Source organism: Bufo gargarizans, chromosome 10 (assembly GCF_014858855.1).
Source record: "Bufo gargarizans isolate SCDJY-AF-19 chromosome 10, ASM1485885v1, whole genome shotgun sequence".
Lineage (NCBI taxonomy): Eukaryota > Metazoa > Chordata > Amphibia > Anura > Bufonidae > Bufo > Bufo gargarizans.
The window spans coordinates 21,868,713-21,892,481 of record NC_058089.1 but is presented as its reverse complement, the minus strand read 5'-3'; the positions used below and the strand labels follow the sequence as shown (position 1 = coordinate 21,892,481).

At 43.4% G+C, this 23,769-nt stretch overlaps 1 protein-coding gene across 2 annotated transcripts in view; it reads right to left on the bottom strand.

The window, feature by feature from the left end:
- Nucleotides 1-23,769, bottom strand: part of CPT1A (carnitine palmitoyltransferase 1A) — a 56,547-nt gene that overhangs the window by 7,597 nt on the left and 25,181 nt on the right. The window contains exons 7-15 of one of the 2 annotated variants that reach the window (XM_044269217.1): nucleotides 23,187-23,264; nucleotides 20,017-20,124; nucleotides 15,744-15,831; nucleotides 8,066-8,261; nucleotides 6,624-6,812; nucleotides 3,556-3,661; nucleotides 2,194-2,310; nucleotides 548-712; nucleotides 273-407 (exon numbers count right to left, since the gene is read on the bottom strand). In XM_044269217.1, the coding sequence (XP_044125152.1) occupies nucleotides 273-407; nucleotides 548-712; nucleotides 2,194-2,310; nucleotides 3,556-3,661; nucleotides 6,624-6,812; nucleotides 8,066-8,261; nucleotides 15,744-15,831; nucleotides 20,017-20,124; nucleotides 23,187-23,264 (1,182 nt within the window). Of the gene's footprint in view, nucleotides 1-272; nucleotides 408-547; nucleotides 713-2,193; nucleotides 2,311-3,555; nucleotides 3,662-6,623; nucleotides 6,813-8,065; nucleotides 8,262-15,097; nucleotides 15,183-15,743; nucleotides 15,832-20,016; nucleotides 20,125-23,186; nucleotides 23,265-23,769 lie in introns of both variants that reach the window. The other variant, XM_044269219.1, reaches the window with a different exon arrangement.

Genomic DNA, 23,769 nt, shown 5'->3' with positions numbered 1-23,769 from the left:
TGTGTGAATGTAACCTAAAAGGGATCGTCTTTTTTTAGATCCAGAAACACGTCCGCTCTGGTATTGCAACTCCGTTCACTTAAATGTGGCTGTGCAGCAATACCACCAAAGTAATAAAAATCAGGCCCTTTCTTTTCTAACCTTGGACAAGCCCTCAAAACCCCAATGGAATGAAGTTAAACATAACATATATTTTTTTTTAAATAACATATGTATGTAACAGCTAATAAACAAATGTTATGTGAACTTGGAAAACGCTTGGTAGCACTCACATTTTCTTTGGGATTTGACATGGCCAAAACAAATTCACTGGACTCAATGGTACATGAGCGGACTGTCTCAGTTCTGCCTTCTCTGAACAGCCTTGTCATGGAGGCCTCATATGTCAGACAGAACTTGCCTTTATCCTAAAGTAAGCAATAGATGAAGCATTAGTTCCATGGATGAAGAAGACAACACATGTTGGTTTCTAGTAGCTGGTATATTCATTCAGTCCATAAAATACGTCATGTGAGACAGTCTGAATGTAAGCAGAAGTACAACTTACTCTGAAGTGTGCCAGTTGAAGAGCCAGCTGAACAAAGGCATCAGGGCTTGTTCTAGTTTTCTTGATCAGACCTTTGCCAAAGTTTTCGAAAGGGAATGAATGAAAGTCAACATCATCTGCGAGGGCATTGGCAACAGTCAAGGAACTCTCAATCACATTTTGGCACTGAAAAAGTAAGCACGAGGAAAGTGTGAGCCAAGGGATAGTATCGGCAACAGACTGCAACACATATATGAAATACAAACAGGTTTTCCAAAAGTACAGTATAAAAAAAAGTTTCAATGAGTTATCTTTTTGCACAAATGTGTTTCCTTCACCTCCATAACGATGAAATAGTTTACCTGCAATATTAAAATACGTATTAGGACAACGCCAGAGTCCCTACATCTTTTTATGGCCTATGGAGTCCATAGAGGAGGTCTCTTGCTGTGTGCCCCCCTCTATGTGCCAGAGTGGAGAGCAGCTCACAATCAGATGAGACAACACTTTCCCCTCACAAAACAGTGGCTTGCCTAAGGTACTGAATGCTGGATCTGTGGGCGTCCATTAGGAGACTACCTCTTCAAATTGTTTAGCAGAAAATGGTTATTTTGACTGGGCCAAAAAGTTTAAGGGTTGATACACCATTTTGGTCTATCCAAGCAATTGCACAGGTAATATGAATAGAACTAAGGAATTTTCTAAAATCTCATTAGATAATTTTGAATCCAGATGTTTGATTCAACAGAGAGGCCTCCATCTCAACCTCCATGAAACAGCCAAGAGTGTCTCCCTTCTGCTCTCAAATACCCATAGCATCTGTGCTTTACATGGCCAGATCATTATATTGAATGCAGTGCTTCACTTCGCCTGTGGAGGCACTGCAGGGAAATTAAACACTTATTGCTGGGTTCCTTTGCTGACTACAGTTGATCACTACAGGTCTCAGCTCAACCTCAGCACTGAGGTTTGACTAAAAGACATGACGCATTCCAAGCCTCATTTTTGCTAAACTCCTAGAACTGAATATAAGAGGTAAAGAGAAGAAAGATGTAGGGTCTAGGTTATAAAACTGTAGAGCATATATACTAGTAGAACAGGCCACCATCTTCAAAATTATGGAGGTCCAACTCTCAACAGTCATGCTAATCAGCTGTTTTAAGAGGACACAATGCTAGTTTGAGTGCACCGTCTTAATCATTGTTTTTATCATGTTGTCTACTTATTATTGATGCAGGGTGTTGTGGTAGGAGCACTGGTAGACAGCATGAGTTTGGTGATCCTTTTAAACAGTTGATCAGTTGGCATGTCAATAGTGCCCAAGGATATGCCATCAACGTCCCGATCTGGGTGCATTTGGCTTAGGCCAGGGATGCTCAACCTGTGGCCCTCCAGCTGTTGTAAAACTACAACTCCCACCATGCCCTTCTGTAGGCTGAAAGCTGTAGGCTGTCCGAGAATGATGGGAGTTGTAGTTTTGCAACAGCTGGAGGGCCACAGGTTGAGCATGCCTGGCTTAGGCCATTGATAAAAAATGGTATTGGGGAACTTGGTAACTGAGAAATATGGAGAGCAGATGTTCTCCTGGTAACTTTGTTCATTTTCATTCTCTGTGATGGTGTAATGAAAATCATATTTGGAGATCCAATGTATCTGTAATCTCTTACCTCTTCTGGGATGTCCCACTGCAGTCTGCTTGGAGGAGGAATGCTAGGATGGACATCCCCCTTACAATGACCATCTTCGTTATAGCCAAGGTCCAATTTATCAGTTGCCATGACATACTGCAAACGATAAAATCCAAGATTAGAAAGAAATGAAGGAAAGTATAAAACAAACTACGGTAATTTGAAAGTTAAAAGTCTAAAGTAAGCTTGCCTATGATCAAACTGTTCCAAGTATAGTATTTTATTGAATGATAGAAGGTAAAATTGAATTGACAGAAAGCAATCGGGACCAACTTAGAGCAGTCCTCTGGTTCAAGAAATTCACATTATCTGGGGAACGAACACTTGCCTTTTCATTTTTTTAGCTCCAGATCTGCCAATTCCTAACCTCATCTTCTGTCATCCAAGCTGGCTGTACTACTACTTCTTCCACGTAATTCTCACTCAGCATTTTGTAGTCCAAGACACTTCCTGCTGCCCTCGGATTGGCCAGCAGTGCTCATGTGAACAGTGCTGGCCAATCCAAGAGCAGGGCTGGACAAGCAGGAAGTGTCTTGGACTACCAAATGCACAGTGGGCATAGGTGCGGCAATATTGGAAGATGGAAGAGGAGCTCAGGAAGTGGCAGATCTGCATCTAAAAAGATGAAGAGGAGGGTAAATGTTCTGTCCACTCCTCAGTTAATGTGAATTTTTCTTTCCTCTGAGAAAAAGTGGGGGTGGAGTTGCTTAAATATTTAGCAAGGGCATACAATCCTTAAGGACAGTTGATGTGAGATCCCATCCTTAATAGTCTCATCCTCACTTCTACTGGGTAGGCAAGCACCTATTCATGGCCTGGTGAATTATGGTAAGGTACCGACAATTTACAGATGCTTGAATCAATATACCAGGTTTGCGATTTTATAGAGGCCTTGCAGAGCAAAGATATTGACGACCTATCCTCAAGATAGGTCATCAATATTTTAAATCAGTGGGGTCCGATTCCCATCTCTCAGTGGTGGTGGCACAGTGACTTGAATGGGACGATCAGTTATAATTACTGCACCGCCACTAGAAAGGAGACGAGGGGCGAATAATTTTGAAGCAGAGGCAACACTAGAAAGAATGCTGTCACCTCTTAAAGAGCAAATCGGCTGGGAGTGCCAGAAGTTGGAACCCCGCCAATCAGATATTGATGACTTATCCCGAGATAGGCCATCAATATCTTTGCACTGTACAATTCAAGCAGATCACAAGGATTCACACTATAACATCAGTGGACAATATCATTTTTTACTATCCTAGACTATGATATCTACAACAAAATTATAATTTTTGGATTTTGTCTTGATTGCAATGCTAATGAAAAAGAACAACTTACTTCCCACAGATGACCGACAATTGGGGCATCGGCCCAGGAATGCTCACAGTTCATACCCATCTTGCCATTCTTGAAGACAATGAAACTCATTGATTTGTCAAACCACCTAGAACAGATCACACAGTGCCATTAACAAATGGTTCCCATTCAATAAAGCACTGGAAAACCTATTGACCTATTACCACTTACTAAGAAGAAATGGCCCAGACTGTAATCATAAGGTTCATCATAGCAATTAACAGAAAAGTAATTATATGAAGGTATGTTTTATTCATTATTCTACTTAAGAAAGGGGTTGTCTGAGATTTTCAATATTGGTGGTCTATCCTTAGGGTAGGTCATCAATATCAGGTCAATAAGAGTCCAACTCCCAGCACCCCCCACTGATCAGTTGTTTTAAGAGGCTGTAACTCTGCAGTGAGCCCTACGGCCTGTTCCTATGCCAGTGACATCATGTTCATCAGTCACGTGACTTAGGTGCAGCTCAGTCCCATTCAAGTGAATGAGGCTGAGCTGCGATACCAAGCACAACCACTATACAATGTACGGTGCCGTGCTTGGTAAGCTGTGAGGAGGACACAGCACTCACTGGAGCACCGATGACTCCTCAAACAGCTGATCGGCGGAGGTGCTGGGAGTTGGACCCTGGCCGGATCTGAAATTGATCACCGATCCTGAGAATAGATCATCAATATCAAAAGCCTGGAAACCCACTTTAAAATATGAAAGGAAAATATTTGAAAGAGCTTCTCCAGTTTGATCCTATAAAGCTGGTGATACACATTAGATATTTGTCGGCCAAACTCACCAATTTTGACAGGACTGACCGATCATTTAACGTGTATGAGGCTTCCTCACTTCTCCCAACTGCGGATGTCAGGGGACTATATAACGTTTAGTTAACCCCAAGGGGCGTAGCTAAAGGCTCATGGACCCTGGTGCGAGAGTTCAGCTTGGGTCCCCCTTCCCTCAGTGCTTTGTGGCCAGGAGCAGGGGAGCACATAGCCTTCATGCTGCCTGAGGCAAAAATTGAAACAGCACTCCTCCCATGTCAAATTCTTGACCTAACCCCTTCTCTCCAGCCAGAGGTGTAACTTGACCAGCATGCACTTTCTATAATACCAGTGTATTTTTATGTGGCCCAAGGTTCTTTGGGCCCCCTCAGGCTCCTGGGCCCGGTAGCTACTGCTACCTCTGCACCGTCTATAGCGACGCCTCTGGTTAACCCAATTCCAACTGCCTATATTTTTGATATGGGGAGATAAGTTACAGCCCATGAAGTATGGCAGCAGATTCCTCCCCATCCAACTCCAGAGAACTCATGCTTGCATGGTAGAGCTGAGCAGATGTGTATCTGGGGGGATAGGGAGTGATAGCTGTCGTCCAAATGAGCATTTGGCTAACAGCTACATCATCTGTATGGCTGGCCATAGACACAAGCCTAATGTGCTCCCTGGATCATTTCAATGAGAAAGCCACTTTTTTAGTGGCGGCAAAATTTAAGCATTGTATGGCTTCCAATTAAATAAACAGGCCATTGCCAATGAACGCAAGTGGTCAACCAGAAAGGAGCACTGTACAAGACTTTCCACTTCACCAATCACAATAGTATGCTGAGTGGTGGACATGGCCTAATACAACATCTAGAACAGTTGTTCAATACACCCAACAAACTTTGAGTTTCTTTAAGCCAAACTTACTCCATGTTAGCTATCGGCACAAGTTGGAATTAGCATTAATACCAGATTCCTTAGGCCCCTTTAAGACTAGCGAGTTCCACGCATTGAACTCGCAGCGTGAGTATGCGGCAGCTCCCTTCTTGACTTCCCAGCACTGACGGATGTTGCATAGCATTATATTGATTTATGATGCTATGTAACCCTTACAGCTCTGGAAAGTACTGGATACGACTGACAGCATTATGTCAGTGTTATCCAATACATTCCAAACCTCTAAGGGTTACATAGCATCATAAATCAATATAATGCTATGCTACCCCATCAGTGCTGGGAGGTCAGGACGGGAGCTGCCGCATACTTGTAAGAGGCAGCCCTGATCATCCAGCAACATTTCCAACACATATATATATAGCAGACTGTCATGTTTCCCTCCAGCCACCAGAGGCCACTGTGGCTGAGTAGGACAGTGAGAGGAGTTGTTTCCAGAGGACAAGGAGTTAAGTGTTTTTCCCGGGCTGAGCAGAGAGCCTGGGCTGAAGGTGTCTGAGTACACAGGAAGAAGGACGCTGTGCACTGAGAGGGAGATCCACAGGGAAGATTAGAGTGATTGCTCCCTGCCTGCTGACACAGTATCTGGGACATTAGAGTGTGTTTGCTCTCTGACTGAGCTGATGTGTCCTGGTGCAGAAGAGAGACTGCTGCAGTGTGAGGCACTTACCAGAGAAACTGTGAGTGAATTCCAGGCCCTGCCTGATTACACGTCCAGAGCTGCTGATTATCTCTAACCAGAGTTACAGAGACTAGAAAGAGAGGCCAGAGCTGAGCCACGCGGAAGCAAGCAAGCAAGCAAGCAAGCAAGCAACCAGATCGGGACCTAGACTGTACCTGCCTGCATGTGCGGACACCGAACTGTGAGTGCACTGATGCTAACCTGAGCTAGGACATAGTGGAATAGGATTTAGTTTAGTGCACCGTAGAGGTGCACCCCGGGTAGCGGGGACAGATAGGACTACCTAGAAGAGAGTAGCCTGCTATTGTCTGTACTTGTGTTTGTGATTCATTTGTGTTCTTTATGCAAATTTCCATTATCTTTATTGTGAATTCTCAAGCTGTTCATATTGTAAATCTGCTTCTCCGGCAGTTAGAGTTCTCTTTTAATAAAGCCCGTTTCTACTTCAGCCTCCTTGTCTGCTGCACTGTACTTGAGTCCTGCTCTACGGTCTCTTCCTCTGCTGACCGTTACATACTCACGCTGCAAGTCTAGAGTATGGAACTTGCTAGTCTGAAAGGGGCCCTAATGTCTAGAAAACGAGTATAACAATGAACAGGTAAAGGTGACATGGGATTCCCAACATAAAGTTGATAAGAGTGTCAAAGACATTAAAATACCTGTCAAAGCATTTTCCATGTAGGAGAGACTTGGCATATTTGTCGAGGGAGGTCACTGGGTCTTCCTTGTTGTATCCTTGCTCGGTGTCATCTAGAGTTACAAAGAAAGCAGCTTTCTCAACAGCGTCCAAGCTTTGCTTGTTCTTTCCATTTCCGAAGTAATCTTTACGAGCCTTGGCCCATGGCACCCTGTGTGACACCAAGCATTTAAAGAGTCAATCTTAAGACAGCGCAACCTGCACAGACCAAATCAAGATTACAATTCACTGCTGTTTAAGAAGGATCTATCAGACCTCCTGACTTGTCTGCTTTAGAAAATACTTGTATTCCCTGTGAAATCGTTCTGGATCATGTTTTATAGAACTCTGCTTTGTGGTATTCCTCTGTTATTCCACTGGGAATAGTAACTGCTTGCATCCACCATGTAATAACAATTCTGAAGCATCTGATCTTATGACTCTATGATGTGCAATTCCTTTATTAATCCTGCTAGAATTTAGGAATTAATTACTAGCAATTTGCAATGAAGGTACAGATGGGTGTTACCAGTTGGGGGTGTGTGCCTGCACAGTCTCACACTATCCAATCAGTAGTGCAGTAGTTGAGGAAGTGTGAGAAGCTACATGTGCTCACTCCCTATGTAACTAGGCTTGTTTTCTATAGAATTGCCTCTGGAAAAAAAAAAAGTCATTGCCACCCAAAAGTATTTCAGAAAGGGACTGAGAAAGGAGAGAACCAAAAAGGTCCAGAATCTGCATGCCTGAGCATTGGATTCAGTCAGTAAGGTATTTGCTGTTTAAGGTTGACAGACTTTACTTTAGTGAGAGGAACACTGCTAATGCATCCTTCACACTTGGACACAATCTGGCCCACCATATCTTAATCCTGTACCCCCTCAGTTTGGAGTTACAGCCAGCACTGCAAAAATAATATTGCCAGCCTTAGATTCTGCAGAGGGAGACTTTGGGAAGATGTGGAGGAAGGAGAACTACAATACCCATCCTGGCCTATATCTATACATTGCTATTTGGGAAGATCTGCACTGTCAATTGTATGGAACTGTGTTTTGATACCGTTGGGTGTACTACAATTCTGAATTTTAGTGAGGAGAGACCTCTATTTTCTACAACTGGTCTGGTTCCTGACTCCAGCACCTTTCGCTGTTCATTGCACCTTCACCCATAAAAAAGGTTAACATGAAGAGCACCCAACTACCATTAGGCAGGAGCACCAACGTCAGGGTGCGTCCTGAGAGAAGAAAAGGCATGCACTCCTGTCACTGTGCAACCCTAGGGAGCTACGGTGTGAGTATTGCCACTGGGATCATTAATTGCAGCCAGAGCCACTACCATTCTCATCCACCGCTCCTCCCAGGCAGCGGCACATGCCTTACTGATCACTTGGACAGCACAGACGCATGAACAGGAAAAATTGTCCAATACCTGTCTCCTGCGGTGAGTGCGGCCAGCGTTTCCTCTCCAGGCTGAGGTCCAGACTTGTCATCAATGATTCGCTGCATCTGTTGTTCAATCTCTCTCGGCTTCAATAACCTTCCATCATGATAAAGCCACACTTTGAAGTAACGACCCTTATGGTAGACAACAATATGTTTGGTGTCCTTCACATGCTGAATGGTGTCTGCAATGGTCAGAAGATTACAATGAAGACATATTCATGTAAGTCAACCTCCACTCAACTCACATCCCCTACTGTAGATCACTGCGGTGAAAGACCCTACAGACTACCTCAAAATGGTGGAGGATACATTGATAGTTAGGATTAAGCAGTAAGAACCTCATTTATGTTCTTTAAGTTACTTCTTAATTTATGGTCTATGTATTTGGCCGTAACAACAAATGAAAAAAATAAAATAAAATACCTAAAAAGGGAACCCGTCACCTCCAAAAACCATCCCAAGCTGCCAGCAGTACCTGACAGTAGCCAGCAGTGTGTTTCCGACGATAACTTTCTTCCTGAAGGCCGATGCGGCTAAAGCTCAGAAAACGTTATTTTATCCCCAGCCGACGCGCTTTTCTAGTCATGCTTGTAATCAAGGGGGCAGCGGCCTCCTTGCTTCAAGTCAAGATAACAATGCCCCCTTCCCTGCTCCTTCGCTGTGACTGACAGCCGGCACTTTGGCTGGCTTTGCTGAACTCTCTGCATAAGCGCTGTCAAGGGGGGAAGCGGGTGTGGTTATCTTGACTTGAAGCACGGAGGCCGCTGCCCCCTTGACTTCAAGCATGACTAGAGAAGCGCGCCGGCAGGGGATAAAAGAATGTTTTCTGAGCTTTAGCCGCATCGGCCTTCAGGAAGAAAGTTATCGTCGGAAACACGCTGCTGGCTACTGTAAGGTACTACTGGCAGCTTGGGATGGTTTTTGAAGGCGACAGGTTCCCTTTAAGACTGGATTTTCTGGTGTGTAGACAGAGATATGCATATGGAGGTTTACTGGGAAGCTATAATTCAGGCACCAGATTTTGTGGTTGAGCTAGCAGAGCATAATTATTTATTCAATTTCCAATATACAGAGGGCTTATTTTTGTGGTCTACTTTTGGCAGAGGTGGACTTACCATATGTCAACCTCTGCTGGTAAAAGGACCCATTCCTACCCTAAAAACACGATATTGTCATCCCTACTGTCTATATAATCTATTTTCTGCAAGTTATCACAAAAGTTAGCTCATTTCTGTAAAATTTTGATATAGAGACAGAGGTCCAGTCTCTATGATAGCCTGATAGAAAGTATGGTGCCCGTATGCTGCTCTTGAATGAGGACCCTCAACAGTCTGTGTCCACCTCCCTGTCAAATAACTCAGTACACATACAGGGGGGGCATCGACGCCAAGAAAACCTGGGCAGATGTCAAAACCTGCTGGGCTTGGAGGGGCAGTCAACATAGCAAAAATATGCACCAAATCTTGCACGTGGGCATTACAAAACTGGTGTAGCAGACTTGATAAATGTACCCCCAAATGTCTACGACTACTTCCAATACAAATACAAAGTAATACTATCATGGGATAAATCCTTGACAGTGTAACTGCCATTTTTTTTTATTTTTTTTTTTTGTAATGCTGACCATTTTTGTAATATACTTTGATTACTAAAATCGTGCATTTCTGTTAGAAAAATTGCTCTAAAGTGGCCCATTTTGAGCCTTAGCAATGCTCATATGTCTTCTATTTACATAACTCAACACTGACTATGTTGCTAAGGCAACAGTTAGAATTTAGCAAGTCTCCACAGTTATGTAAACAGAAGACATAGGAGCGTTGCTAAGGCTCAAAATGGGCCACTTTAGAGCTATTTTTCTAATAGAAATGTACGATTTCAGTAATTAAAGTATATTACAAAAATTGTCTGTATCATTGCCCCTATACATTAGAAAAATAAAAAAAATAATGACAGTTACACTTTAAGGCTTGGATGCAATGTCAGACTTAGAGTATCAAATAATACATATTGTGTTACAATTTATGCAAAAAACAACTGCAAACCCCACACCATGGATTAAAGAGCAGGTAGCAATTAATTATACACAGACAGACCATGTTGCTGTTCACTCAACTAAAAGACAATGTATGAAAAAGAGCAAAGACGGTTAGTGCACATGCAAGGAGAAGCAGGCAAGAGGTTATTGGCATGAAGAAACTAGAATGTCTAGATAAGCGAAAAGTAGGTAACAATTCAGAGGCAAAAGCATTCAGTGGCATCTACAATCATGACCTTAGTTATTTATTCTCTGTAATGATATTGTAAACCTGCATTCAGAGTGAACCATTTACAAACAGGACCTTGGTGGCGGTGGTGGTTTGTTCATCATTTCAAACCTTAAAACTTATGACCAGGCCATGAGGTCTGCTTATATTCACTTCCATGTTCAACCCATTTTTAAATACCCTGCTAAGGAAACATGGGCTAATAAGAGAGGGTTCCCCTATCCAGGACCCTCATCTGCCAACCTTTCAGTCTGGAGGACCAGACATGGGAAGAATGCAGGGACTACTCATTGAGACCAATAGGCATTGTGTAACACTTAAAGGGAACCCACCATCATGAAAATGCATTACAACTTCTAGGCAGCACGTTATAGAGCGAACAGGGGGAGCTGAGGAGACTGATATATATATTTGAGGGAAAATATTCGGTATAACCTGTATTTTATTCATGTAAAGGGACACCATACCCGGAAAAAAACATACATAACACAAATACATTTAAAACATAGTGCACACAAAGCTATGTCTACATGGTGCTCCCCAAAGTGTAGGAGAGATCTAGCAGACAAAGAACTCCTCCCTCCAGTCCTCTCAATCTTTGGCTACAGAACGGCTAAGTGCACAACATCACACACTCAACAGCAAGGTCAGGAAAGGGGCAGGTGTTAAGCCTTTGACACACTGAAATGTATGGATGTTTTTTTTTGTTGTTTTTTTAAGAGGATAAAAGCAGAGGTAAAATTTTTATTTTTTTTTGTAATTGCAAATAGTAATAGACAAAAATTAAGCAAACTAAACCCAGCCTCCTCTTCCAAAATGTCCTAGCTTATCTGCTCTACCATCAAAGGGGGAAGAGGGAGGGGGAGAAGACATGGCTGCAGCCTGAGTGTCTATGACGAAACAAGAGCAAATAACAAAGACACTTAAGGAGATTATCTTACGTTTTTGTTGGTTGCTCTTTGTTTTTGTTTGGATTCTGGGTTTAGTGACCTTTTACATTCCTAGTGCATTTTGAGCTTTGGAGTCAAAGATGCAATTCTATCAGTGATTGACAGCTGCGTATGCACAGTCATCCAAGGAAGGCTGACAATCACTGATAGAACTGCCCACTGGAATCCGAAGGAAGGAGAAGAGCGGGGATTTAAATGTTTAAATGAATAAAATGCAAGTCATACATCAATCTGCTCAGCTCCTCCTGCTCTATAACAAACATTTTCAACTTGACAGGTTCCCTTTAATTGTCCAGGTGGTGGTGCTTCAGAAAAATTGTATGCATGATGCCAGATTCCCCAACTAATTGCAGCAAAACCTTGCCAGTAGGGAAGCTGCCCACCTAAAAAGAGGATGGCAAAAATGGACAATTCCTTGGAGGAAATAGTGTTGCAATCTACAGCCTGTACTGTCAACGCATAGGTCACAGTAAGCCCAACACTCACCTAGGGATGACCACCTTAAGCAGGCACCTGGCCTCCCATCACCGAACCCAGTGGAAGCATCGCTGTCAGAACCCACCAAACCACACGCCTAGCGCTCCACGTCCTGCATCTTCTCCTTCTCCTCTCTCCTCCCATTTGTCCTCCACTCCACCTTCCACCGTGCCATCGTCGCGTTGCCCGCCAACTACTGCCATATAAACTGGTAGACTCTGAGGCCTTTAGAAAATTTTTGGCCATTGGCACACCGCAATGTAAGGTCCCTGGAAGGAAATATTTCTCCCAGAAGGGCATCCCTGAGCTATATGGCCACGTTCAGTGGCAAGTAAATATATCTCTGGCACACAGTGTCGGTGCCAAGATACATATGACAATAGACACGTGGTCTATTGAACATGGGCAGGGAATGTACATAAAACTTTTACTGCCCACTGGGTGTAACCAGTGGCTCCCGTGTTTATTTAGTGTTACCGCCACGGATTGTGTGCAGGCCTGCCTTTCTTTGTCTCCTCCTACTCCATCCTCTGTCTCCTCCTCGGCTGACTCCTCCTTTTCCACTGCTACCGCCTCTTCCGCTGCGCCCCCCCAAGCTCCCCAGAACCTATTCGGCGTGCCAGGTGAGACGTTGCCATACTGTGCTGCGGCATTTGTGCCTGGAAGCCAAGAGCCACACCGGTCCTGCACTCCTTTCAGCTCTGCGGTCACAGGCCGATCAGTGGCTAACCCCGCTCAATTTGACAGTTGGTAAAGTGCTGTGCGACAATAGTGCCAATCTGCTGAGTGTATTGCACACTTCCTGAACTTAGTCGTGCAGTAATTCGTTGCCAAATACCCCAGGGTTCAGGACGTCTCGCGGCAGGCCAGGAAAATCTCTGGCCATTTTAGAAGATCTTACACGGCCATGGCTCGCCTTGCTGACGTTCAGCGGCGACACCACCTGCCCGTCAAGACGTCTGATTTGTGACAGCCCGACGCGCTGGAACTCCACCTTGCATATGCTTGATAGGCTGCTCCAGCAGCAACATGCCGTTAATGACTACCTGCACGAACTCTGCAGCAGGACAAGTTCTGGGGAGCTTGGTTTCTTTTCTCCGTGCCAGTGGCTGCTCATGCGCGATGCATGTGGACCAGGGCACCATCAGTGACATCGTACCTTACGCCTTCTTTATGGAGCGTGCATCGCATCTTGTCATTGATCAAGCCGTCGAGGAGCAGGAAGATGAGGAAGTAGCAATGCTGAATGAATTCCCAGGGGGACTTTAAACTTTTCTGGGATCCCTGGTGTTGTCCGTGGCCGGAGGAGACAGAGGATGACATTCTCCTGGGTGATGAGCAGGAGCCAGGCCGCTCCACCGCTTCCAATTTAGTGCAAATGAGGGCCTTCATGCTCCAGTGTTTGAAGAGGGATCCCTTTATAAAAAGCATAAAGTGCAAGAACCAGTACTGGGTGGCAACATACTTAGACCCCCAGTACAAACACAATATGGCGGACATGTTACCAGCATCACAGAGGGCTGTCAGAATGCAGTATTTCCAGGCCTTACTGCGAGAGATGCTGCATTCTTCTGTTGCGGGTGCTGGCAGAGGAATTTCCACCCACAGCGAAACAGGTGCGGGTACCAATCCTACCGCGCCTGCAAGAAGAGGGCGGTTTGAAGATGTGTTGGTCACTTCGGATATGAGATCATTTTTTTAGCCAACCTATCGACCGCTGCCCTCCGGATCCACCCTCAGGGAACGCCTAGACCGACAGGTGTCCGACTACATCGGGTTAACGGCCAATGTGGACGCTCTGAGAAGCGAGGAACCCCTGGACTACTGGGTGTGCAGGCTTGACCTGTGGCCAGAGCTGGCACAATTTGCCATGGAACTCTTGGCTTGCCCCTCATCGAGTGTCCTGTGGGAAATGACGTTCAACGCAGAAGGGGGATCGTGACCGATAAGTGCAGTCGCCTAGCTCACATTTCTAAAAATGAATGAGGCATGGATCTCTGAGGAATTCAACACCTGTGATGACCACGTGTAATTTTATTTCCTCATGCCAGCCCACACATATCCACCACCACCCAGAACAAAGAATGGTCCTTGCATTTTGTATATACAGCGGCATAAAAGACCTTTTCTGTCAGGTGAATGCCTAATTTTCGGGGCCTGTACACCAGTGGCCTACAGTAAAATTTTTATCCAGTGACTGCCTAATGTACCTCCAGTGACATCATCACAAGTTATTTTCTGTCAGGTGAATGCCAAATTTTTGGGGCCTGTACTGGCCTACAATAAAATTTGTATCCAGTGACCGCCTAATGTACCTCCAGCCACATCACCACAAGTTCTTCTCTGTCAGCTGAATGCCTAATTTTTGGGGCCTGTCCTCCTGTGGCCTAAAATAAAAATGTTCTAGGCTCCAGCAGGGCACTTTTTTGAGAGTTTCCCTTTAAGACGCATAAAAATGGCCCCCGATTAAAATACATATTTTTTGTGGGAATTTTTGCCAATGATTCCCCTATGGTATGTCACTGTCCATGTTGTGGGAATATTTGTGCACTTCTAGTAAGTATTTGGTGGCTGCAAATATGACCTGAAGGTTTTTACGGTTCGCCTGCAATTAAAGTCAATGGGGCCCGCCACTAACATTTGATCGCGAACGCGTGTTCGCGAAACATCCCAGCCGATGTTTGTCCATCACTACCTACCAGTGCATGACAGTATAATTTCTACAGAAGACTTGAGAAGATGACGTAGTTTTGGTCACCTATGATGTTGCAAAAGTATTCTGTAAAATAATGGTTCTATGCAAGGATGTATCAAGTTCAGGGGCGTAGCTAAAGGCTCATGGGCCCTGTCAAAAGGGTGCAGCTTGGGCCCCCCTTCCCTTAGTGTCTTGTGGCCAGGGACAGGGAAGCACATAGCCTTCGTGCTGCCTGAGGCACAAACTGAAACAGCACCCCCCCATGCCATGTTCTTGACCTAACCCATTCCCTCCAGCCAGAGGTGTAACTTGACCAGCATGCACTTGCTACAATACCGGTGTCTTCTTATGTGGCACCAGGGTCTTTGGGCCCCCTCAGGCTCCGGGGCCGGGTAGCACCTGCCACCTCTGCACCCCCCATAGCTACGCCTCTGATCAAGTTCAATGATCATGAATACCTCTGCTACTGTATATATTTTATGGCTACAAGTGGAAAAAACTAAGAACATATATTTGTAAATGGTCCACTCTTTCTAGGTTAGCTTCCTCATTGCGCGTGTTAAATGTTAATGCACATTAATGCGCTAGAATTGTGATGACTAACAACATGGAAGACAGGACCGAGGCTGTACCTGTCTCAACGCCTGGTATACGGCTAGAATTGAACATTCGTTCATACTGGGAGGAGCACATGGGAATGGTATTATTAATCATAAGCTGAAAGGAAACATAAGGGATGAACACAAATGAGGAAAAAGGAATGGAAAATAATAATACCAGAACAGGCATAAAGTACAATTCACATCCACGTAATACAAAAAAAACACAAGAAAGGACACAGATGAACCTAGGATGAAAATACCATTAAAGGAGAGAAATCGCCAAGCAAGGCGAGAAAGCATCAAGGTATCTGATGAAATATTAACTGTAGATATAATCAACCGGTTTGAGGTCCGTATGTTAGGGTAGGCCGCAGAACCTGGCAGAAACAAGTGTATCCAGCACATCACCATGAATTATATAACGCAAGTTAATAATTCAATCTAGTGCCGACACATCGAGCAGATGCCAGTTTCCATGGGTTTTCACCAAGGATTTGGGGGCTTTTTGGGTAAGGTTTTGAGAACCGGATTGATTTTTGGAAACAAATTGGTTGTCCTCTAGTCTTACAGATTGAGGTCTTTGAAAGTCATCAGAGCCATCACAACCGGGAAGTCTCACAGCTAATATTTGATAGATAGCAGGGATGGGTACTTTGGGGCAGGGGGGCGCTCTTACCTGTCTCTTCTCCGGGTATACGGGAAGTATTAAACATTCTTTCCCACTGAGCTGAACATAATGGAACTGTCGATCCCATCAGCTGAATCTAAACCGCATAACCAAATGGTGTGCCGAAGGCGTAATAAATAGAAATATCACAAAACGGGATAAAATTCAATAAGGTCTAGCATTTAGTTTTCTTCTCAAAGAGGACCTGGCACTGCTTCTGACGTGTCTATTTTTGGTACTTATTTGTGTTGCTAATAAAATAACAATTCTGGAGCATCTTTCCTCATTGCTCTGTGTTGTGTCATTACTTTGTTATTCCACACAGAAATGTCTGAATAAATTGACAACTGGATGATGCCATTCCCTTTGTCATAAGGATATGGCCCAATACGGTTTGATATGGTCAGTGTTTCATACTGTGCAGGGACAAACCTCCAACTGGTACCAGTCAGTTGTCAATTATTTATACACCTCTTGTAGCCATAACAGAGGAATGAGAAAAGTGGAGAAAAGGGGAACTAATCCTTCGGCGCTGCCAGCATACAGAGGAGTCTTCAAGGTAAGTATCGGTATCCTTTATTTATTAAAGTTTTCTCCACTTTTCTCCAATTTTTCCTGCTGCTCGTAGAATCGAGACAGGAAGGGACCAAGGCAGCAGCACAGCACACCCTGACACTGGTGGGGCTATATACCAGCAAGGCGCTCATAGCTGTTGTGACTCCTTAGCTTCCGGTGAGCACAATAAGCACCATTTATTTGTACACTCACCCAGACAATACCACACAAGGCACTGTTTTATGTTTTTCCTGCTTTTTCTATATACATAACAGAGGAATGGCAGAACAGAGAGTTCTTAGAAAAGTTCCAGAATTATTTCTTGGCCAGTACAATTATTTACTAAAAATGGACATGGTCAGGAGAGGTGACAGTTTCTCTTTAAAAAGCACCTCTCAGCAGGATCAACCTTATTAATCCAGGCATACTGCATTGTAGGGTTGATCCTGCTGTTTAAAATGATACTTGTCTTGTGTAAATTGTTTGCGGCATGCCCGTTAAATATTTTTTTATTATTTTTCTATTTAGCCCCTCAAAGCACCTCAGCTTTTCAGTCCTGGCCACGCACTTCAATAAACAAGAAGAGTCTTATTTTTGTCAGGAACGCCATAGCCGATTTTTACAAGAAGCATCATTTTAAGCAGCAGGATCAACCCTACTAACATAACCACTTTAATAGGGTTGTTCATGGTGACGGGTTTTTAATATACTTTCAGTAAGAACCATCAATAATCAGTTCACTTCGTCTTCAGTGGGTTCTCCAGGCTTATATAAATAAGGTTATGAGTTGCAAGAATTTTGTTGCCCAATTTGAGTTTCGTCATGTCACAATTAGGATTATGATTACTGGCCAGTAGGATGCATTAATAGACTGTGTTTGACAGGTCATCAAACATTTGCAGTAGACATCCATTTGTTGCTGTTGCTACCTATTGGTAGGTCTAGGGATATATTTGGTGTAGACATTGGGAGCCTAAAGTTTCAGTTATCCTAAATGGGTCAAATAACTTTATTTATAAAAGCCCAGATAACGCCTCATCCATGATCTGTCTATCGTGACAATCAATTCCATATAAGAACTACAGTTCAGGTGTATACACAGTATGGCACCCACTGCTTTAATGGAGTTCTTCAGGAACACACATTTATAAGAGACTCTTGATAACAATTTGGTCCTTCAACCCTAACCTCAGGATTGTGGGGTGTGGGTAGGGGATCTTGAGCACAAAATGAATTACGGTATATTAAAGGTTATGTACACCTTTGGAGGCAATTTTTGTTTATAATTGCATTTTACTCATTTTTGGCTAAAAGTCATATTTCAATTGGCCTTTATTAAAAATATTGAGCCATTCTGTCACAAAGGGTTAACTTTTTTTCTAGCTGTGTGCATCCTACTTTTACCTTGTGCCTGTCATCTAATTACCCTTATCTGCAAACTACTAAGAGGTCATAAACACTTGTTTAAGCCACAGTCTTATCAGTAAGATAAGGATTGAGCTTTGAAGAGTGTTTATGTTGATTTGAGAGAGCAGAGATAAGGAGTCCGTCTGCTCCCCAGATGACGGAAAAGACTAAAAAATCCACAAGCTACTACTACAGCATCTCAGTCCTGTACAATGGAATAATAAAAAAATATGCACTCAAAGGTGTACATAGCCTTTAAGTTATTTAAAATGCTTTTGTACATATCAAACATTTTTACAGCTTCTGGTACATAAACCCTCCACGAGCAAACAGCAGGTTATAAAATATTAACAACATAGTGTGAAGCTCCTGGGCCTTTCTCTTGTGTGGTTTAAAAGGAACCTGTTAGGAGCTTCATGCTGCCTGGACACCATGAAATATAGTCAGGCTCCCTGGTTACAACCATCCATGCTTCTACTTCTCAGTAAAGAAAGCCTACATGCAGGTATATTTAACTCTAACCTTTCCCAATATTTCAGAACCTGTATAGCTCTAAAAACTCAAAGTAGTAGGAACCTATCAGGAGGTCCATGCTGGCCAAACCGGGTGCAGCATGAAATACCAACAGGCTCCCTGATTTCAAACAACTTTGCTTAAAATGGGCTGAAACAAGGATTAAAGATGTAGGAGAGACTCTATCCAAGGCTTCGGTTTATTGACAGATCTCTCCCTGCTGACAAATCGGAAGAGATCTGTCAGTCAACTTGAGCCGGGTTTACTTTGCAGCTTTTCCTATAACAAATGAACGAGGAATAGAGAACAGTTTGGGGGCAGCTTCCTGCTCGCTCCTTCAAACTTGGCTCCAGTTGACTAACAGATCTCTTCCTTTTTGTAAGAGCTGTCAATCCACTGAAGCCTAGGAGGGAGCCTTTCTCCTGTGTCTCTCCTCCACATTTCAGCTGGTTTTAAACATAGCTGTTTGTAACCAGAGAGCCTATTGGTATTTCATGCTGCCCATAGTTTGACCAGCATGAAGCTCCTGACAGGTTCCTATTAATATACAGTGAGTCACTAGTGATATTCAGGTTCTGATGAAATAATTGGAAAGGCTAGAGTTAAGGAAGGTTTAGATGGGCCGATGGAACGGCCGATTGTCGGGATGAAGCGTTCCTTCCTGACAGTCAGCTGCTTGTTCAGTGAAGGAGACCACTGCATTTACATGCAGCGATCTCCTTCACTGTATGAGGACAAGGGATCACTCGTCCCCATACAGAATCATTGTTTCTGGGCAGCAGATCACTGTTTAGACAGCACGATCTGCTGCCCAGGAACGATGATTGAAGTGCCTACACGAATGACAGCATCACGATGAATGAGCGTTTCGCTCGTTCATCGGGTGATCGATCGGCAGCACATTTAGATGGCCAGATTATCGAAAAATGGTCATTCCCGATAATCTGGACGATTATTGGTTCATCTAAATCCACCTTTAAATTAGCTCTTTCTTAATCCACTTGCATGTAGTCTATTCTGAGAGGTAGAAAGAAAATTCTGACAGAACAGAGGGGGAAATGCTGAGCTTAACGATACATACTTTTCTATTATATATTTTGTTTTCATTTTCATTTTTATTTAATGTTCATGTTTCATTTAATTCAATGCTGTCAGGACTAAGAGAAAACCTTTGAGTCCTGCTTTCCTGACCGACACACTGCGGACTGACAGCTTTTCTTGCGTTAGCTTATTTACAGGGACAGCTGTCAATCATTGTGTGGGGGTGGGGGAAGCAGGACTCACAAGCTTCATCTAGGAGTCCTGGCAGTTAAATGGCTTTTTACATGAAAATACAGAAGCAAATCATAGAAAAATATACGTCCCTGAGATCAGCATCTATACTCCACCTGGAGGAAGCAAGGCAGGGACAGAAGAGATCCACTTTAAAGTGAATCTAAAATGTTTTAAACTATTTTTAATATTTTTTTTATGTATAATTTATTTCCGTTGTGCATAGTTTTACAGTATACACTGGAAATTATCATTTCGGCAAGGCTATATACAAGTGATTTCACATCACACCTTTAATCTCTACTTTTCAAAATAAAAAAAAGTATAGTAGGAATAGTAGGAGTAGTAGTTCCACAAAAGATTTATAGCCACAGATTGGAAACTACTGGTATAAGGAATAACATATTGTGTCAGGTGGGAAATGGCTTATCTTCACAATCTTTCTCAATGTTTTTTATTTTTTTTAAGAACATGAAGGAATGTTTCCTTAAAGTTAAAACAAGGGAAATCCCCGCTGGTTGAAAACAAAACATACCGGTTTAATTTCCTCCCTGTCCAGTTTTCTCCGGTAGAGCAGAAGTGCATGGATCGCATTGCCAGCTCTGGCTGCTTGCACTGTGGTTGGCAAGACATAAAGGTAATCCTGGAGGGTAAAGAAAACATGTCCTATTAATCACGGCTCGGACTAAAGGGGTTGTTAGAATAAAACAAAACATGGTTGCTTCATTCAAAAACATCGTCATGCTTGTTCGAAGGTCATGTGTCCGTTTCTCAGGAAATAAAAAAAAAAAGCTATGTTGGCCAACCCCTTTAATGGAACGTTTTGAGTCAAGGAAATACATTGACAATCCTTCTATCCTTTCCCAGTGATGAAGTGTGAAAATAAGTGTTGCAATGAGTTAAAGCTATACCAAAGTTATCATCCTCTTCTATGCAAAAACACAAATCAGGGAGGTCCATGGAAATCATACAGCACCACAAAAAAATCTCAGGATAAGCTCCACCACTCACTGAGAGCTTTGCCCAATGTGCTATTATTTAATATAAATCTCATCCATGATTGTCCACCATATTTCTGTGATGTAGCTTTCCTTCACATAGTTAAGTCTTAAAATTTTGGCTACCTGCAGCCACCACTAGGAGGAGGACTCCTCAAAGTTTGGCAGTAAACTCCCTCTAGTAGTGCCTGTAGACCAATGCTGTGACAGAGTGGAGGAACGCAAGAGAAGCAGTTTATTAATTTTGGGATCTTCAAGGTCCAATGTACCTGAAGGCTGTAATGGGGACCAACATATATGTTCTGAAAGAAGGGGGTCCTGGCACATGGTAAATTTGGAGGGCAACTTCATCATCTAAATTAATACGTACAAAATACAAATGACTTGTTTAAAGGGACTTTCCATGCCTTAGATAAGTCATCAATAACAGATCATGGTGGTCTGAAACCCAGCACCCACATAATCAGCTATTTTGGGCAGCTGCCAGCACTAGAACCTATAAGATGTATGGAGCTGGAAGCAGAAGGGTCTGTCCGCTATGTAATTTGAGGCACTGAAGTAGTACAGCTCAGCTCCTAATCACTTAAATTGGAGCTGAGCTTTAGCACCCTGGCACAGCCACTGCACAATGGATGGAGTCTTCTACTTCCAACTCTATACTCTGTATAGTTTGCAATGCCGGAGGCTCGATATAGGTAGTCAGTATGGGTATAGGGTGTCAAACCTCCACCAATTTGATAATGATGACTTATCCTGAGGATAACACATTGAAGAACTGAAGGGCTCCGAGGGTGGTGTGCTTCCCAAACAATACTCCACCAGTTTCAATGAAGATAAAGGAACATCCATCTTTATTCGATACAGCATATCTCCATTTAAAGTCCAATCGACCATGCATTTCTGGGTTAAAACCCCATCACCAGGTCAAATGCACTATGTTGAGGATAGGTCATCAATATCTTAGTCCTGACAACCTCTTTAACATCTAGCTGATGTCATACAGGGAAACAGTAAAGGGCGTGTATATCATAAAATACTGCGAGCTACGCTATGTCCCAACTGTGTACTGGTTCATTGTACTTTGGAAAAGTTTTATCACATCCTTCTAGTAATAGTACAAGAAAGGAGATAAGAAAAATTCCATGTAATAGATAATAACATTTTCGAATTAATTGTAAAATTAACCTTGGCAAAAGCAATATTTATTCAGGAAATGAAAATGATCATAAAAGGCTATGCAGCAAGACGGATTGGAATTGGTCCAGCAGACAGTTCATCACGACAGGTCCCAAGGGCGTAGCGAAAGGTTCATGGGCCCTGGTGCAAGAGTTCAGCTTGGGCCCCCCTTCCATCATTGCTTTGTGGCCAGGGGCAGGGAAGCACATTACCTTTCTGCTGCCTGAGGCAAAAATTGAAAAAACTGCACCCCCACCATGCCAAATTCTTGACCCTAGCACCTTCCCTCCAGCCAGAGGTGTAACTTGACCAGCATGCACCTTCTATAATACCGGTGTCTTCTCATGTGGTACAAGGGTCTTTAGGGGCCCCTCAGGCTCCTGGCCCCGGTAGCGACTGCTACCTCTGCACCCCCTACAGCTACGCCCCTGGTCAGGTCCGTTTTCAGAAACCCCCGGTGATCACCTATTATGCCGCTGACCATACGTTCTCCCTACAGCAGCCGCTGCTGGTGAAATGTAGTATTACATGCTGACCATTTAAAGGAGTTATCCCATGAACAGTATGCATCACCTATTGGCAGGGTAGGTGATAAATGTTAGATCAATGGAGGTCCAACCTGTAGGCTCCTGAGGGCCCTGTCTGATTAGAGCGATAGTGTACATGTCAGTCCACTGCTCCATTTACTCAGTAAAATGTGTAGGTGCCTTTTTAATATACTGCTCCTAGAATGTGGTTTAAGAAGCATTTTTGATAAAAGGTGGTGTCCATCTTTCCCTAACTGAAGGTATAACCTCAGGGTAGGCCATCACTAGATGATCAGCAGAGTCTGACAACCCACACCACAAAAACTCCTTTCCCAGAAGTCGATGTTGGAACTATACAGCTCCATCAACTATGTAGTGGCCATAGCTCCCATTCAGTACTGTAAGGAATGAGCTCCCTCTTCTACAAGGTTGATGGAGCTGTGGAGTTCTGCTGCCGACTTCTGGTAGCGGACCCACACCCAAACAGCTGGTCGTAACGGTGCAGGGTGTCAGACCCTCACTAATCCGCTAGTGATGGTCTATCCTATAACAATGTAAGTGTGTAGGGGGCAGAGGGTATGTATGACACTATACAGTAGTCCCTATAGAACTGTATTATGGAGCTGTATGCACTCTGAGCGCTGTCATATTGTCCTTGTATGAGGCACCATACTCGCCCCTAGAAGCAATTGCTTGCTATCTCCATATTACACCATGCTGTTGAGCATGCCAAAATCATTTACCTCATTCATTCATATGGATTATTCTACAGTATGGGCCTATAACAGACTAAGGTACATCTTTACTAAGCATATTCGTAATGTAGACCTCATTTAGTTTGTGTAGAGCATTAGAATAGCAATTGCTTGAATAACTCCATGCAGCGACATGTTGGGAGCTCTACTGTCATCTTCCTCTCTTTTGACCTCTAGAACATTATTTTGTATAGATATAATTCTCTTTAAAAAAATTCACCTTGACAGGAAAGCCAATATTAGACTTACCATTGCATAGTAATTACTGTTGACCATGATTGGCCCGCGACCCCTGAGGTAGATGTATTCTTCCCACCAGTCGCTGACCTGGAACCACAAAGGTACTTGAGTTAACTCATTGAAACATGCACCATATTTATCACTCTCATATTTTTCTTAACCTGTTCTTTTTAAACCAAGTTTCTAGGCAGTCACCATATTTCAACATTTGTCATATGTTCATGTACAGACAGGTTTCTCTGCAGTTCATAATGTTATACATTTATTGAATAGCTATACCAGATAATACCATTCTCTGAGGTAAGGATGTATACAGAGGAGAACCCCCCAAAAATATAGAAATTGGACCCTTCCTGGTAATGCCACTGCAAACCCTCCCACCGACGGCCGGGTTCTTGTTTGAACCACCATCACTTGGGCAGATTCCATGCTCCCTGTATCTCACCATCCAATAGAAAAACAAAGTATGGAACCCACTTGCCACAGGACTCACCCTGGTCCAACGGTACGTTTACCTAAGCCAATGTGGAACAACCCATTCTCTAAATGAGAACTTGCAGGCAACCAGCTGATCACCCACAGTCTGAGGCTA